The sequence below is a fragment of the Aegilops tauschii genome, chromosome 2 (genome assembly GCF_002575655.3).
Source record: "Aegilops tauschii subsp. strangulata cultivar AL8/78 chromosome 2, Aet v6.0, whole genome shotgun sequence".
In the NCBI taxonomy this organism is placed as follows: domain Eukaryota; kingdom Viridiplantae; phylum Streptophyta; class Magnoliopsida; order Poales; family Poaceae; genus Aegilops; species Aegilops tauschii.
Window position 1 is genome coordinate 7828527 of NC_053036.3, and position 18890 is coordinate 7847416.

The 18890-nt window shown below is 45.4% G+C and overlaps 1 protein-coding gene and 1 long non-coding RNA gene across 2 annotated transcripts; both read left to right on the top strand.

Annotated features, from left to right (window-relative positions):
- The first annotated feature begins 10542 nt into the window (after positions 1-10542).
- Positions 10543-12170, top strand: LOC109740664 (uncharacterized). The gene is made up of 2 exons (XR_002227374.4): positions 10543-10776; positions 11689-12170. It is a non-coding gene; the product is annotated as an uncharacterized lncRNA (long non-coding RNA).
- A 2581-nt stretch (positions 12171-14751) lies between these two features.
- LOC120973291 (uncharacterized) lies at positions 14752-15212 on the top strand. Its single transcript, XM_040398793.1, has 2 exons — positions 14752-14895; positions 14982-15212. The coding sequence occupies exons 1-2, from the start codon at positions 14752-14754 to the stop codon at positions 15210-15212; spliced, it is 375 nt and encodes a 124-aa protein (XP_040254727.1).
- The last annotated feature ends 3678 nt before the right edge of the window (positions 15213-18890 follow it).

Sequence of the window (18890 nt, forward strand, 5' to 3'; positions counted from 1 at the left end):
AGTAGTTCTTGCAGAAGCAGACCTTGCTGGTGGCTGCTGTGATCCTGATGGAGTATCTTCATTCCTTGATCTTGCAGGTGCCTTGCAAACATACAAGGAAACATGATAGTTTAGGGTTTAGGTTTAGCACAAAAAACATAGAAGGAAAGAAGACCAAATAGCAAGTACAATTCACAGGAGTTTACCACATGCTTGTTTTTCCTCAAAGCCAACTCTGGTCTCAACTGTTGCTTGCAGCTGGTGTACCTATGGCCTTGGAGCCCACAGTTGCTGCATGTTATAGTGGCCATTCTTGAACTGTCCTTGGGTTTTGGAACCTCAAATTTGCCCTTTATTCTCTTCTCTTTCCTTCTTCCCTTCTTCACATGAAATTTGGGTGGCTCTATGTCTGGTCCACTTGTCCTTGTCCAATCATGTTCACCAGGAACTGGATATATCATTGGTTCATATGCAGCAAGGTAAAAAGGTTTTTTGAAGAATTTGCAGACATAATTCTCTGGAAATCTTTTTGCCTTGTTAATTGCTGATATTGCATGGTTGCATGGTATGCCAGACAGGTCCCACTTTCTGCAGCCACATGTATAGAGTTCCAAGTTTACAGCATGTGTTTGCTGCCCACTGGGCACTTGCCAAAGATTTACACCAGTTTGAATAGGTTTGCAGAATCTGGCCCTTTCCTTTTCCACCTCAAGCTTCTCAGCATAATGTGGTGTGATCTCCCACAAAGATGCCTTTCCCCTCTCTCTGTTATTATGCCACCTCACCATCTGCTTATCCTTGATACCATCAATCATAGTCCTAATAGGGTTCTTCCTAAAATCTAGGATGTACTTGTTGAACACCTCAGACAGGTTGTTAACAACCAAGTCTGTCTTGCAGTTAGTGTCAAAAGCATGCCTAGCCCATGTGTGCTTAGGTATTCCACTTAGCCACTTCCAAGCTTCCTCACTCTCATTTTTCAAGTCATTCATGGCAATGTTAAACTTGTGCTGGTTGTAAGCATAGCTGGCATTATTCATGCATTTCTTAAGGTCTTCCCCCCTAAACCCAGCATTCTGGAAATTTGCATAGAGGTGTCTAAGGCAAAATCTTTGATGACAGTTTGGAAAAACTTGGTTTACTGCATTTAGTAACCCCTGTTCACATAGCAGACTTAGCTGATGTACTATTACATCTAGAACATAACATGCTAATGCAGAAGAACACAAAAGCAATAACATAACAGAAAGATGCATGCATACCTTCTGTCTATCAGACATGATAGTATAAGGCCCAAATTTGCCAACTTCTCCTCCTAGACATATCTTCAGTTGGTGTAGAAACCAACACCAGTTAGTTGTGTCCTCTTGTCCAACAACAACAAATGCAAGTGGGGAAATATTATTATTCCCATCTCTTCCAGTGGCAGCTAGGATTTGAGCACCAGTGGTGAACTTAATAAAGCATCCATCAACACCTGTTGTTGCAACCAAAGAACAATTTAAACTTCTACAAAGCATTACTAAACTATATATTTAAGTATTAAGAACTATAAAGCACCACTACATCCATTGAGAAAGAAGTATAAAGTATTACTAACCAATGAATGGTCTGCATCCATTGATAAATCCCTCCCTTGCTCCATTTATGCAGAAGAACATAGCATGAAACCTTGGTCCTGGATGTGGTATTTTTGTTGTTGGTCTTGGAGTAACTGTTGCAACTATATATCTACTACCAGGGTTTGTATCCATGATGGTCTGAGCATAATCCCTACGTCTGGGATACTGAATCTTGTGCTCTCCTAGCACAGCTTCTACAGCAAGGTTTTTGGCCCTATAGGCCATGTGCCTTGGCACATCAACACCATACTTCTCATTGCAGTTGTCAATTAGAGTGTGTATGCTGGTGGTTGGATCAGACCTGAACAATGACTCATAGGTCTTTCCAAGCCACTTGGCACTGATCCTTGATGACTCAGTGCTGCTAGGGCAAGTGTCCAGCCTCATTTTCTTAATAGCAAAAGTCTTCTCCCCTTTGATAACTGCAACAACTATGCAAAACTGGCAGTGCTCTTGCTTACAACAGGCAATGATCCTTTGGTTTGAATTCCTGTGATACCTGAAGTCTCTGGCCTGTGTGATGTGCAAGCTCAACAAAGCATCTCTGAATTGATGCTGATTCTTGAAGCACATGTACAGACATAACTGCTGATGTGGTTGCTCAAGTTTGTCATTGTACCAGATCCTTGGTTTTCTTTTCTTGGCCCTACTCTTCCTCCCTTTAGGTAGAACAAAGGACATTGGCTCATGTCCATCATCATCATCCTCAAATAGCAACCCATCATCTTCTTCATCTGATGAAGGAATGAAATCAGGTTGCACCTCCTCCAACACACTTGAATGTGTCCTAGTAGTAGGGCCTCTCCTAACTGCCAGCTTCTTCCTCTTTTTTGGAGGTTTTTGCATTGATGCTTCTTCTGTTGCAACAACATTGACCTCATCCTCTTTCTCCTTCTCCTGCTCCTCCTCCTCCTCCATCTCAAACAAGTCCTCAACCTCAGTGTCACCCTCATAATGTAATTGTTCCTCTTCTGAATCCTCATCATCTTCATCTGAATCTTCATCTTCAACTTCTTGCTCTGCTAGTCTATTCCCCTCAATTATCTATGTGTCTTCAATTATCCTGTACTTCTCCATGCAGAAAGGATTGTTATCACTGTCATATGCAGCAGCCTCAGAGTCATCACTGTTATTATGTCCCTCCTCTAGCACTGCCTCTTCTTCCATTATAGCTTTGAGCTTCTCCTTACTGAAATTTATGCTCTCTTGTGTGCACTGACTATGAAAAACAACACCTTGTTGATCAACAACAAGAACTGCAGGCTCACTAAGATCATACACAACAGGTGGTCTATACAATATAGTTGCTAAATTTTCTTCTCTCCTCTGACAGACATCGCTGTAGTTTGATCTCACTAAATCTGCTTCTATCTGACATACAAAAGGTGTTGTTGCCCTCACTAGCAAATTCAGAACTAAACTATGCTCATATTCCTTCTTAAGTTGCTGCAGTTTGATGTTTGTGTCAATTAACTCTAACCCATGCTCTCTTTCCTCTCCTCTGCCTAAATTCTTCATGTGATACAGTTCATCAGAGAAAGAATAACCTTGTGTGTGCATCAGTGCATATAAGTTCAGAAATGTAACATCTGAACTGCATATCTTCCTATCCAGATTGTGTTGCGCATCAAAATGAATCCGAACATCCCAAACAACATCATCCAAACTACAATTGACAGCACAAATTTATACTGTCATGAGCAACACTAACCCTAGCACCCTGTTTTGGAATATACAGAAAGAAGCAGAAGCAGAGAAGAGAACGACTTACAGCACGCCGCCAGCAGCTCCACTGGTCCACTGATGGCTACTAGTAGGGTGGGCCACCCATATCTCTGCCAGCTTCACCCTGTCCTCCATTGACAGCGTGGCCTCCTCCTCCAAATCCTCGTCGTCTGCGCTGGAGTAGTATGAACTGGAGCCGTCGACGTCGTCCAGACCTAAGTGGTCATCGGGGCCGAGGCCAGGAAGGTCCCCGTACCTGCCCGCGCCGTCGACGCCGCCGGGAGTCGCCGCCGCCATCGCCTGAGAGGGGAGAGGAAGACGAGGGCGGCGGGGGGGGGGGAGGAAACCAGGGTTCGTCGCATACGGGTTCGGCCGGACCGGACCAAGCTACTTGGTGCGACCGAGCAGGCTGGGACGAGTGACCGCGCGGGTGGTGCGCGCGGGTATGCCACCGTGGCACCTGACAAGTGTGCCCGGTCAGTCAGATACGTGCTCAATACGAGCTTATAGGCTGTCAGACCGTTTTGCAACACTTAGGCTTAGAGTTGGCACTGCATGGCAAAAAAAATGACTACTGGTACTGATTCGTCACAACGTGCCGAAGTGTGGTAGTGCCTTGCAATTAACTCATATCCTATATATGCCCAAAAGAGTGACCCCGTATCTATCTATAAATATAGGTTCATACAAATAATTTGAAATGGCACGTAAACATGATTAAACACGTCTTCCATCCAAGTCTTATGTTTCCTATTAAAAAACTGTCCAAGACAATTAGACATAAACCTCACGTTAGCATTGGAAAAGTAGGGTTGTCAGCTCCCTTCTAAAATAAAAAATCACAGCTGCCAGACAGCTAACAAAACGTACAGCTGCCAACAATACCGGGAGTCCTCGAGTGGCCCACAGGAAAATAAGAGTCCGGTCACAGTACTACATCCAGACACCTATTTTGCGTTGAAGGGAAATCAATCCAGACTACGTATTACACTAGCATGTGATAACAAACTTTCTCTATTCATGGGCAAAAAATACTTTTTCTATCCAGATTAGAACTACATGTGTACGTACATAGTATAGAGTGGGGCAAACAAATTACCAATATACTACTTTAAAATAATATAATAAAGTTTGCCTACAATAGGATGTTAGAGGCAATAAATAATGAATGTGTGACGCCCCCGATTCAATCGTACACTAATCATGCACGCAAACGTGTACGATCAAGATCAGGGACTCACGGGAAGATATCACAATACAACTCTAAAACATAAATAAGTCATACAAGCATCATAATACAAGCCAGGGGCCTCGAGGGCTCGAATATAAGTGCTCGATCATAGACGAGTCAGCGGAAACAACAATATCTGAGTACAGACCTAAGTTAAACAAGTTTGCCTCAAGAAGGCTAGCACAAACTGGGATACAGATCGAAAGAGGCGCAGGCCTCCTGCCTGGGATCCTCTTAACTACTCCTGGTCGTCGTCAGCGGGCTGCACGTAGTAGTAGGCACCTCCGGGGTAGTAGGAGTCATCGTCGACGGTGGCGTCTAGCTCCTGGGCTCCAGCATCTGGTTGCGACAACCAGGTAGAAAAGAAAGGGGGAAAAGAGGGAGAAAAGCAACCGTGAGTACTCATCCAAAGTACTCGCAAGCAAGGAGCTACACTACATATGCATGGATATATGTGTAAAGGGCCATATCGGTGGACTGAACTGCAGAATGCCAGAATAAGAGGGGGATAGCTAATCCTGTCGAAGAGTAGCATTGCATAACATAATCCTACCCGGCGATCCGCTCCTGGTCGCCCTGTTAGAGAGCGATCACCGGGTTGTATCTGGCACTTGGAAGGGTGTGTTTTATTAAGTATCCGGTTCTAGTTGTCATAAGGTCAAGGTACAACTCCGGGTCATCCTTTTACCGAGGGACACGGCTATTCGAATAGATAAACTTCCCTGCAGGGGTGCACCACATAACCCAACACGCTTGATCCCATTTGGCCGGACACACTTTCCTGGGTCATGCCCGGCCTCAGAAGATCAACACGTCGCAGCCCCACCTAGGCACAATAGAGTGGTCAGCACGCCGGTCTAAATCCTATGGCGCAGGGGTCTGGGCCCATCGCCCATTGCACACCTGCACGTTGCGAGGGCAGCCGAAAGCAGACCTAGCCTAGCAGGCGTTCCATTTCAATCCGGCGCGCGCCACTCAGTCGCTGACGTCACGAAGGCTTCGGCTGATACCACGACGTCGAGTGCCCATAACTGTTCCCGCGTAGTTGGTTAGTGCGTATAGACCAAATGGTCAGACTCAGATCAAATACCAAGAACTCGTTAAGCGTGTTATTTTGAAGTAACCGCGGACGCCGTCCAGGGCCAGGCCCACCTCTCGCCTAGGTGGTCTCAACCTGCCCTGTCGCTCCGCCACAAGATCCACTCGCGGGTACTCCTACGAGCCGACCCGACTTTAGTCACCACAGGTATCATGTATAGAGTATATAAGTATATACCCGTGATCACCGCCCAAGTGATCACGGCCCGATAGTAAAGCACAGCAGACGGACAAGAATGTAGGGCAACTGATGGAAAACTAGCATCCTATACTAAGCATATAGGATTGCATGTAAAAGTAACAACAGTAGTAGCAAGGACAGGCTATGCATCAGGATAGGATTAACGGAAAGCAGTAACATCCTACACTACTCTAATGCAAGCAGTATAGAGAAGAATAGGCGATATCTGGTGATCAAGGGGGGGGGCTTGCCTGATTGCTCTGGCAAGAAGGAGGGGTCGTCAACAGCGTAGTCGGTCGGGGCACCAGCAGCGGCGTCGGTCTCGTAGTCTACCGGAGAGAAGAGGGGGAAGAAACAATGAATACAATGCAAACAGATGCATAACGATGCATGACATGACAAAGCGTGAGGCTAGGTGTGCCCAAACGCGGTACTAGGTGATACCGGCGAAGGGGGGAAACATCCAGGAAAGTATCCCCGATGTTTCGCGTTTTCGGACAGATGGACCGGAGGTGAAATGTTGCAGGTTCACTATGCTAGGGACGTGTGGTGAACGAACGGACTGCGTATCCGGATTCGTCTCGTCGTTCTGAGCAACTTTCATGTAGAAAGTATTTTCATCCGAGTTACGGATTATTTTATATGATTTTCTAAAGATTTAATCATTTTCTGATTTTAATTATTTATTTAAATCCAACATTATCCAGAACAGTATGGGATGACGTCAGCATGACATATGTGTGATGTCAGCAGTCAACAGTGCGGTTGACTGGAGTCAAAACTGACTTGTGGGTCCAGTGGGACCCACATGTCATTGACATGTGCGGTAACAGGGGGTTTAGACTAACTAAATGGGTTAATTAGCGGGCGGGGCCTAGTAGTCAGTGACTAATTAGCCCAGATTAATTAGATTAACTAATTAATTAGTTTATAGTGTGGGGGCCACTGGTCAGCTGCTGGGACCAGCCCAGTCAGCACGTTGACCTGGTCAGCTGGGCCAGCCGGGCCCACAGGGCCACCAGGCAGTGACCCAGGGGTGGCCCCAGGTGTGCCAGTTCAGCGGAGCCGCCGGAGTAGCTCCGGCGAGCTCGCGCGTAGCGGCCGAACGCTGACGGCGTCGGGTTTCGCCTACGGGGCACCAAAACGAGCGCCGCCTCTTGCGTTCGAACGAGGAGAGTGCCCCGCGTCTAGTGGTGGCGGTGGCGTGGCCGGAGGTGGCCGGAAGCGACGGCGGCGAGCACATCGGCGGACGGCCGGAGTCGGGCGTGAGGGCAAATGGTGGTATGGGGCACGGTTTTACGCGCGGTTGGGTGTGTTCGAACGCACACGACAGCGCGCGTCGAGTGGCGGTGGTCGCAGGCACGGGGGTGGCTGGAGACAAGCAGTACGACGTCGCCGGCGGCGGGGTGTTTCGGGCAAGCAACGGCAACGGCGATGTGGCGCGCTATTGGGCAAATGGGAGGGCTAGTCGGGCCCTACTCGGCGCGGCGAGTTCAATGGCAACACGCCCGTGACCATTTGGTCACCGGAGACTCGTCGACGACGAGCTCCGTGGCACTGCGTTCGGGCGCTTCGGCGAAAGCTAGCTAGGGCGTGCGAGAGAGCAAACGGAGAGCAGGAGGGGTGGAGCTCACCAAGCGGCACACACGAAAGGCCCTTGGGGGGTATAGGAGATGCAGAGTCAACAGCGCTCGTCGGAGACGCGCCGGGCATCCAAGGAAGAAGACGAGGCCGGGGCAGCGTTCGAGGGTGCCCGGCGTCCTGCGGCTTGACGGGGAGGCGTAGTCGAGGGAGGCGGAGCGAGCGGACACGTCGGAGAGGCTCGGAGGTCGCGGTGGCGGCGAGTTCTACGGCGGCGAGGCCATGGCGGCGCTCGGTTGCGGTGGGGGAACGAGGAGGAGTGGCGAGGTGGATCTGAGGGGAGAGGGAGAGGCGCAGGAACCGAGGGCAAGAGTGGGGGCGAGTGGGAGGCGGGATCGAGGAGGCGGGGGCGTGGCGGCCTTATCCTCTCCTCGACGCCGGCGAGGGGGGGGGGGTCCGGTGGCGACGCACCCCTGTTCCGACCCGGGTCGGGGGAACAGGGAAGTGAGACGAGGCAGGGGGGCTGGGCCGGCGGTTGGCAAGCTGGGCCAGGTGGGCCGGTCTGGCCTGTGAGCTGGGCCGCCTGGTCCAGTGGGGGTTCCTTTTCTTTTCTTTTCTTTATTTTTCTTTTCTGTTTTATTTCACTTTAAAATACTTAGGCACTTTCTAAAAAATGTTTTCTTCACAATAATTACCAGTGCAATATTTGGCACCCACCGAACATTTTTGTTTTGACTTTTGAAAACTTTGGGTGTTTGTCACTAATTCATTTTTTTGCATTTGAAATGTTTTGAACTAACACTTGATTAGCAACAGTAACAGAGATGACATGGCATCATCAGGAGAGTTTTACTGTAGCCTAATTATCCGGGTGTTACAGAATGGACTGTGATACTGAAGGTACATGAAAATCTAAGTGCCAAACAATTATATTTCTGTTCTCACAATTTTTTTTACAAATGAATCATGACTTGTTTTGTAATTAAAATGGTTGATATGAAATTTAGTTTTCTTAATAAAAATAGTCACAAGAAGTACCCCGTGAAATCATACACAATATAAATGCAAAAGAAAATACTTTATCCTTCGCAACATATAAGGTGTGTAACCAAACATACAGTCAGTGTTTTGAAATCTTTATTATAGTAATACAGGCAAAAGTGTATGGCTTCAACATGGAAGAATAACATCATATTGAATGCAAAATACTTTTATCCCATATGTCATTTAGATTTGATGTATTACAAATGAAAATCATAAGCTAAAACTGTAACAATTAAATGCAATTGTCTCGTCAAAAAGACACGCCATGGCACATATCAATGGAATCCAACTATATCATGTTGGCTCGGAGTGTTGACCTCAAGAAGGTATGATATTAAGGAGTTATTGGGTCGTTGACCAAGGAACCAGGAGAACAAATGAAATACTAGACATTACATTGGTCCACTTGGGCTAAATAATCCGCCATGTTGATTATATGATGGGTCTTAATTTTGACAGTGGAGATTAAAAACTAAAGGTAAAAGGTATACGTGTATTAGTAGCCAAATCGGCTTTAATGCAAACCAATCTGTAGCAATCTGAGTTGTATGAAGTGCATGCAATGCCATAATTGCTGATGACACCAATTAATCAACTAACAGACTGGATCTGTTATAAACAGATTATGGGAATCAATCATATTCAATAGCCATAAAACCGAAAGTAGGAACGCAAAAAATGTTACTTATATGTCATGGTCAAATATATTCTCTAAGTTCTGTTAAATAACCCACATTGATGACGCCTTGAGATCTCTTCCAAAAACAAGAGAACACTATCAGTCAAAATATAGATGTAGTGGGAAAAGGATGAGTACAAAATCAATAGAAATATAAGTACAGTTTTGATAAGAATGTTAAAATAGTAGTGCTTTGAACTACAGACCAAAATTATGCGATCGAGCTGAGTAATATGTTCCGTTGAAATTCAATTTTGTATAAGATTTCATCTATATTTTGACATGTTAAAATGCCAATGTATGGATGAATATATTCGAATATCATTTAGCATCAAAGGACAAATTATCGACGAAAAATATATTAAGAATGATAATATGTAATAAATCTACGGGAATGAATGCATGAGCCACCACACCGCTAATGATGACGCATACGGAGCAAGAAAAAACTTGGTTCAAAAGAAAGACATTTATATTTATATTTATTTCTTGGTAAATGTTCATTTATATACTTAAAATATTATAGTGCCAATAAGTTAATTATATTTAGATGGTCAATAATAATGGTGTCAATTTATCAAATTATTTATTTAAAGTACTAAAACTCTATATAGAATATTCATATGAAAAAAGGAAAAAAATTGAGCTGGAGACCCTATCCAAATCGAAAATATCATGTGTACGAAGATGATTAAATTCTAGCCGCGCAAATGTGCGGGTCACACTTATAGTTTTTAATTATCTTAATATGCGTGCTTCCACATCATCAAAAAAAATTGTAGCCATTGGATTTACTAGCTTGATCAACTAGCATCCATCTGATATACGCCGGAGAATCTTCTATCATGCAACATCTACTATTGGATTTTAAGTGGTTTTTAAATCACAATGCATTTAATTGTGACATTCATAACTTTTATGTTACAACCTTTTTTTTGGCTTATGTAGAAATTTCTCACTTAGTTTACATCGTAAGGACCGAATTAGTATTCTACAAAATATTTACAAACTATACATCCACGTCCACGTCAACATGTGGGGTATCATCTAGTATCTCTTGTGTCTGTTCCATCATATGTGGTTGCATGCATCACCCAGATGCAAAGGCAGGGGATCTTCCTCCTTTTCAAAATAAATAAATAAATCAACTCCATCATTCTTTTCCTCTGTTTTTTGGAATACCCGGAGCATACATGGTGTCTCACATAATCTCAGTCAGCACTCAGCAGCACAATGATTCTTCAACGTCTGCAAAGGAATGATGAGGTGCACCTTAACCTCTCTCGTGGTGGACGTCTACTGCTGGAAGCAGTGAAGTTCGGCCTGTCTCCACTTTCAAAAGTCAAGCAAAGATGCCAATTAAAAGGGCAGGTAGAGCGTGTCTGCGTCCATGCCAGCTGCCAGCAACAACCATCCAAAAGCCAAGTTGTGGGTGCGTTCAACAGGGTGACAAATCTCTTATATAGAGATAGACGAAGCAGCACGGTGACAATACAAAGAGAAAGAGAGTGGTGTGTGCAACAGCCTTCATTTTACCACATGAAGATGGTTCTTCTGCTCGTTGTACTGGAGATCATTCTGCTCGTTACGATGCCGTTTGGAGGGCTGGCAGGTCCGAGTGCGAGACAGATAAACGGTATGTGCTCTGGCCTTTCAATTTTGCACATCAGACCACATAGCTATTACTCCATCCATCCGAAAAAGCTTGTCCCAACCTTGTTCCTTAAATGGATGCATCTAGCACTAACTTGATGCTAGATATATCCATTCGAGGGACAAGCTTTTTCTGGCAGAGGGAATACAAAATAGCTAGTACTCTCTCTATCCGAAATTACTTGTCTCAAAAATGGATAAAATACTAGAACTAAAAATATGTCTAGATACATCATTTCTACGACAAATGATTACGGACGGAGAGAGTATCAGTTAACTCACTAGACAAATGTTCATCTCTTACATGGAGACAGAGTATTATACCGTCATTACGGGTTTTGATCATTAAAGCACTTTAGGTTTAAACTGTACAGAAATTCGAAATGTTTATATTCGCATATATATCCATTCTTAATATACCGTACCTATGTGTTCTAAATACAAATTTTATTTATATCAAAGGTAACAAAAAATTAAAAAGGGTTTGACAATTGATATATCAAGAAAAAGAATAGAAATTTTTATTACAAGTTCGCCTTCTCATGCATTATTTAAATGCTAGTCATATTGAGTCGAGGATTAAACGACCGGAAAGCTTGTGGTACTCCAAGCAAAGATGATTCTCGACGAAATTCTCCCCCACTTTTGGTAAACCCACGAAATAATATCTAAAATATATGGGTTGTCAGATGAAAAATTGGCAAAGAGAAATAATTAAAGACTATTTATAGCTTCCCTCTGCCTTGACTCATCATGTAGTTTGTTTCCGAAATGCTTGCTCTACTTGAAGCAGTAGTTAAAAATTCGGTTCAGCATGGTGATAGTAATGTGTTACGTACAATATGCTTCCAGAATTGTTAATGGAAAATTTGCGTCTCTTAAATTGTTCTTGCAGAGAGTGACAACCCCAGGTGTCCCGCTTGCCGCAGTCCTCCTTGTCATTGTTGAAAGTATATGGGGTTTTGTCCCATTTAATTTTTCATTCCTCAAAAGTCATGTAGACGCATTACAGCTGGTTGCCTGGCATCAGCAAATTGTAGTCTCGCACATGTACTAGAGTGGAGGAGGAATGAGACCATTGTAATAAGGGACTCTCTCTCTCTCTCTCTCTCTCTCTCTCTCTCTCGTCGTTAGAGCATGATAAGAGGACTAGTACAGGCGCACCTTCTCCGCCGCCACACCGCACTACTCGCCTACATCTTCGATTCCTGGCGACTTATTCAAACCTATAATAAGAATGCTCCTCGGTGTGATAGCAATATTGTTAGCCACCCAGGAGCATGTGCTTCATCATTTTCCAATTTGCATCCTTTATGTCATTGTTAGGTTTTTGTGCTGTGTAACGACTACATGCCTGGCAATTTGATACATCATTACGTTGTGCATGGAACGTTGCCCTGCAGCAAACGATGATCTCACATGTGTGACCAGGCTCCTTGTATAAATGGCAAATGTAAAAGAGGCTCCAATTACCACACGGTTTGTGTGGTAATCAATCCTAGACCAATGATATCAACAATCAAAGAGGCTCGGATTCGCTAAATTCTCGAAACAGGCTCTTGCATCGCCATATAGATAAATAACACACCAAGGTACACAGTCAAATGATACAAGGTAGTGAGAAAGCCCTCTTACATAGTAGATCCCGAGATAACCGCACAACATAAACGCACGTGACTACGTCACGGAAAGATAACATTGGAAGGCCTGAACACAACACAACGACATGACTTGGGACACCTAACCTCCAAATGCCCTCAGCAGGAGGAACAGTGCAAAGCGTCACCGTTGTCGAGTCTGAAATGAACAAGGGTCTTCTCCGGGAAGATAGCGTGGAGAGGGGAACCACAATGACGTCCTCAATAGGAAATAGGAAAGCAGCACACGCAGGCATCACAGCCTTCGGCGCCAAAGCACGGAGCTTTCGCTCGACAGCTCACTCGTATCACCACGAAGCACCCAGGACCACCACGTCTACTACAAGCCCTCTAGATCCACATCTGGGCATTGCAACTCCCAGTGATAGAGAGCGAGTTTGAGCCACCCGCTTCCATACCCCTCGCCTCCTAGATGACCACGAGGCATGGCCACTGCCATGGAGCCTGCTGGATAGACAACCATGCAAACTGTCATTCGAGGCCACCGCCCTGGCTGTCATGTCCCGAGACACCGCCATCAGTCCACATTGTAACGCACCCACTTTGGAAGGAAGAGCATAAGGCATCTCCTTCCACTCCTAGATCGACATAGTCCATCAGGTCTGGGTCAACGCCTCCACGGAAGGAAGCATCCACGCCTCCATTCCCAGCTAGTTCTGGTGTTAGGGGCCGAAACCCAGTGCCTACCGAACACCACCGTCGAGCAAGCCTAGGCTAGCTCGCACGTCGTCATGCCAGTGGCCATCCGCGACGATGTGGCCGATGGCATTGTAACGTTAGGAGATCCCAGCTCGGACTAATGCCAAAACGGAGCAGTATGCAATGAGATCACAAGGCGAAGGGTTGCACTCGCGTAGACCAAGTCGACCCTCTATACTCGCCCGCCGCCGGACGTCGTCTACCACAACGGACCAGATTACGCCACCAGTCGAAGCTAGCCCCCACCAAGGCACGCAAAAATGCCATTGATGCGGATCGCACCACCGCTAAACGACCAAGCAGCTGTGCAACCCCATCACCGCCATGGGTACCCCGAGCAGTGTCACCCCGTAGGATCCACGATGGATCCACGCCGATGCCACAAGCCAGCCCGTGTCGCCAGGTGGCACCGGATGGCAAATCTGGGTGGAACCCAAATCGCCACCGCACTAACACCCGCACCATAGGCCCAATGAAGCGCCGCCATCATGAACCAAGCCTGTAGCGTAGTGCAACCCGTCGGGCCAAGGCCACCGCCACTGTTCGTTGGCCCCGCCACTGACTGCCGATCCGTGCGTGCATCCGCTAACGGGACATTATATCGGGGGTGGACCATTGATCCGGAAGGCCCACACTGGCTGGCCTCACGGCCCGGATGCTTGGCTGCGACCTAATCCCAACAATGTGTCCAGAGCCTGTCTTGAAGATATTGCATGATCTTGTTGTACAAGCCAAAATGCCCTCGTGAAAGGTCGGTTAGGAACCCTGTAAGCCCAAGCTCTCATCCCCTTAGGCCATGCTAGGGGTAGTTCGAGCCATCTGTTCCATTATACATATACCTCGGTAGTATTCATCATCCTCCACTCGTAACGCCCTCGCACGAGGTGCTCCCACATCAATCCAAAACAAAGCAGGAGTGAGGTAATACCTAGACCATGAGGGCCCGAACCTGGTTAAAACCCCTTGGGAACTCTCCTCTGGTACTCCGGCTATGCTCTCCACCCTATTGAGGGCACTGACAGTTTTCCGCACCCTAAGTTGGCGCACCAATTAGGGGCTGCGTCAAACACAGACTGGGCCCAGATTGGATATGTAGTCATGCCCGACGATTTCATGCCAGGACAAACTTTCGTCTTGGTCTCCTTGATGTTCATCACCGATGGGAGTGGGCTGCTCTATGATGGCACGCCACCCTCTCCCATCAGCACCATGCACTTAGGAAGCCTCATGTTCCTCTTCAACCAACACGGGACACTGTGTGCCTCTGTGTCCCTCCATCGCCCTTGACACGGTTGGCAGCGCCGACCCTAGACAACTCCAAAGCGGCTAGATCTTCATCAACTCACCAGCCTTCCCGACCGCAAGGAGTGCACATGATCTTCCATGCTACCAATACATGGCGAGCCTAGAAGCTCGTGAGACGTGCAGTTTATGCAAATGCACCGACTCACATGGAATACATAGAGTGGTCGGACTCCACCATCGTTTTCGAACGTGCCAATCACCGGACTACATCCCACATCTAGGGAAATCTTCCCTGGTGCTCGACCCGATCCTTGGCGACTTCTACCTTCTGCAAGCCTTTATAGGCGGTGGAGGGAATGTCCAAATCACTCCTGAGACCCACGCCCACCGGCTTCCACGGGTTTGTGCCAGGCATGAAGGTGCAACCCCTAGGACAAATCTACCTGGAAGTGATCTTGGGAGCTGAGGAAAACTTATGCTGGGAGACAATGTGCTTTGAGGTTATGCTGTTTCGCACGGGCTACATCGCTATACTTGGTAGGCCCGCTTATGTCAAGTTCATGTTGCTACCCTCATACGCGTGAAGATGTCAGGACTAAATGGCATCATCACCATACACGATAGTGCCGAGAGGGCGCTCGAAGTGGAGGTCACCAATGTAGAGCTTGCAGAGGCCGCACTAGCTTCCGTGGAACTCGAGAAGATCAAGAGGTCCTTCGACCCATCCATCACAACACTGTCCCGCAAGACCAACTCTGGACCGGCTTTCCAACCGGTTAAAGAGACAAGAAATTCCAAGTGCAGCCAGAAGACATGAGAAAGACGATGATCATGGGAGGAGACCTGTGCCGGGAAGAGGAGGTCGTCCTCCTACAATTCCTTATGAACAATTCTGACATATTCTCTTGGAAGCCTGCTAACATGCCTGAGGTTCCTACATCACTAGTAGAAAACATGGCTTTGGTCCAAGCTCAATGCACCCTTTAGTCCTGGTTGTATTACAAACCGGGACTAATGTGAGCATTGGTCCCGGTTCGAGCGGCTAGGGCATCGGGAAGGCATTAGTCTCGGTTCAAATGGGACCTTTAGTCCCGATTTGAGACACGAACCGGGACTAAAGGGTGCGATGCCCTTTAGTCCCGATTCGTGTCTCAAACCGGGACTAAAGGGGTTCAAACTCTACCCCCCGCGCGTCCGTATCGCCATTTCAGTTTTCAAAAAAACAAAAGAAAATGATAAGAACTAAAAAAATTAAAATCCTTCGGGATGTAGTTATGTTACTACATGTACTAGTTAGCAAAATTTAAAAACTTAAATTTGGACATGTTTTGCAAAAAAGTGTTATGAAAAAGTAAAACGACTATATCTTTTGCATACGATGTCGAAAAAAGTATAATATATCAAAATGTTCAGCACGAAAATCCGCATCCGATTTTGACGCCGTAGGCCGTTTTGCAAATTTTTAGAATCCTCAAATTCTAAAAGAAAAACAAGTTATGCTCAAATTTCAGTTTTTTTGAATTTTGGTTAAATCTAGTCAAACTACTTATTCAAGAAGTATTAGTGTTACTACATAATTATTCAAGAATATTAGTGTTACTAAATAATTATTTCAGTTTTTTTGAATTTTGGTCAAATCTGGTCAAACTGTGGTCAATTATGGTCAAACTACTTATTCAAGAAATATTAGTGTTACTAAATATTTTTTTTAGAATAATAGTTTCAAACTCAAACAGTGAAACGTGTGACTTCATGCTCAAGCTAAACTCCTGAGGGTTAATAGGATTGACATCTTACTATTGTCAGGAAAACAACAAGTGCCGACTTGGAAAATAGGGGGAATCGAACTCGGAAGTTAAGCGTGCTCAGGCTGGAGTAGTGACAGCATGGGTGACCGGCCGGGAAGTTAGACGATTTGGAATGATGAGGGATGATTAGAGAATAGAGATTATAGATTAAATTGAGCAGTGATGAGGGGTGATTAGAGATTAAATTGTCAAATAATTTAGAAATTTAAAAATCAGGAAAAAAATTAAAAAAAATTCCTTTAGTGGGTGCCCGAAACCTTCATGCCCAGCAGTCTCCGGAGAACCTCTGGCCAGCCGTCGGGCTTACCAAAAGGGTGACAACCTAGGTTGAAATGTTTCAGTTGACCCTACAGCCTGCCCATCCGCAGTTAGCCTGGAACCTTCATGGCAGCACCAAGCCTCCGGGGTGCACATAATCTGGGCATAACAGTTCGAGTTTTGGGGAACCTATTTAAAGCCTTCTTCTTCCTCCTTAAGAAGGTGACATATTGAATATTCCGTTTTCAAAGTTGTGTTTTCATGTGAAGTCAAATCTTCTTATCCTATATCCTGTATACACAAAAGAGTAATCCCCTACTTCTAATTGTCTTAACATGTGTGATTCCACACCATCTTAAAAATTATAGTCATTGGATTTAGGTTACTAGCTTGATTCACTAGCGTCCATCTGATCTACGCCGGAGAATCTTCTACCATGCAACATGCATTAGTGCATTTTAAGTGGGTTTTAAATCACAATGCATTTAATTGTGACATTATTAACTTTTTATGTTAAGCTTTTTTCTTATGCAGAAATTTCTCACTTGGTTTAAATCGTAACGACCGAATTAGTATTCTGCACAATATTTACAAACTATACATCCACCTCCGCGTCAACACGCGGGATATCATCTAGTATCTCTTGTATGTATTCCATTTTTATTTTTCTCCATGTTTTTTGTTCTGGAATACCCGGAGCGTACATGGTATTTCAAGCGTACAGGAGGTCTCACATAATCCCTGTCGGCAGCACAATGATTCTTCAACGTCTGCAATAGAATGATGAGGTGCAGCGACTCCTTAACCACTCTCGTGGTGCATGTCTACTGCTCGAAGCAGTGAAGTTCGGCCTGTCTCCACTTTCAAAAGTCAAGCAAAGCTGCCAATTGAAAGGGCAAGTAGAGCGTGTCTGCGTCCATGCCAGCTGCCAGCAACAACCATCCAATGAACCAAAAGCCAAGTTGTGGGTGCGTTCAACAGGGTGATAAATCCTTTATATAGAGAGAGACGAAGCAGCAGGGTGACAATACAAAGAGAAAGAGAGTGGTGTGTGCAACAGCCTTCAGTTTACCATGGCTTCGAGGTGCCACATGAAAATGTTTCTTCTGCTCCTTATACTGGAGATCGTTCTGCTCATTACCATGCCTTCTGGAGGGCTGGCGGGTCCGAGTGTGACACAGAGAAACAGTAAGTACTTTGGCCTTTCATTGTTGCAGATCCGACCACAGATTTATTACAAAATACCTAGTACTCCTTCTGAAATCAAAGATAACAAAAAATTTAAAAAGGGCTTGACAATTGATATATCAAGAAAATGGATAGAAGTTCAAGTTACTGTTACATGTTCTCTTTCTCATGCATTATTCAAATGTTAGTAATATTGATTGGAGGATTAAATGGCCGGAAAGCTTGTGGCTCCAAACGAAGATGATTCTCGACAAAATTCTCCCCCGCTTTTGGTAAACCCACAAAACAATATGTAAAATATATGGCTAGTCAGACCAAAAATTGGCAGTGAAATAATTAAAGACTAATTATAGCTTCCCTCTGTCTTGTGTTTCCAGAATTTGCATCTCATAATTTGTTCTTGCAGATAGTGACAACCCCAACTGCCCCCCTTGCTACAGACCTCCTTGTCGTCATTGTTGAAAGTATATGGGGTTTTGCCCCATTTAATTTTCATTCCTCAAAAGACACATATGGAGTGAAGGAGAAATGAGACCAACATATAAGGGACTCTCTCTCACACACACTCCTCATTAGAGCATGATAAGAGGACTAGTAGTGGCGTGCCTTCTCCGCAGCCACACCGCACCGCTCGCCTACATCTTCGATTCCTGGCGACTTATTCAAACCTATAATAAGAATGCTCCTTGGTGCGATAGCAACATTGTAAGCCATCCAGGAGCATGTGCTTCATCGTTTTCCAATTTGCATCCTTTATGTCGTTGCTATGTTTTTGTGCTGTGTAAAGTCTACTTGCCTGGCAATTTGATACATCATTTCGTTGTGCATGAAACGTTGCCCTGCAGCAAACGATGATCTCACATGTGTGACCAGGCTCCTTGTATAAATGGGAAATGTAAAAGAGGCTCCAATTACCACACGGTCAGTGTGGTAATCAATCCTACACCAATGATATCAACATTGAAAGAGGCTCAGATTCACTAAATTCTCGAAGCAGGCTCTTAGCACACACCAAGGTACACAGTCAAATGATACAAGGTAGTGATGAAGCCCTCTTACAAAGTAGATCCTGAGATAACCGTGCAACATAGACATATGCGGCTACGTTGCCGAAAGATAACACTGGAAGGCCTGAACACAACACGACGACATGACCTGGGACACCAAACCTCCAAACGCCCTCAGGACGAGGAACAACGGAAAGCGTCACCACTGCCGGGTCTGAAATGAACAAGGGTCTT

Bases quoted from the DNA above. Each gene is read 5' to 3' on its own strand.
- LOC120973291 (XM_040398793.1), top strand. From the start codon at position 14,752: ATGTCCAAATCACTCCTGAGACCCACGCCCACCGGCTTCCACGGGTTT. The intron at 14,896-14,981 runs GTTATGCTGTTT...ATACGCGTGAAG, and splicing joins GGGAGACAATGTGCTTTGAG to ATGTCAGGACTAAATGGCAT.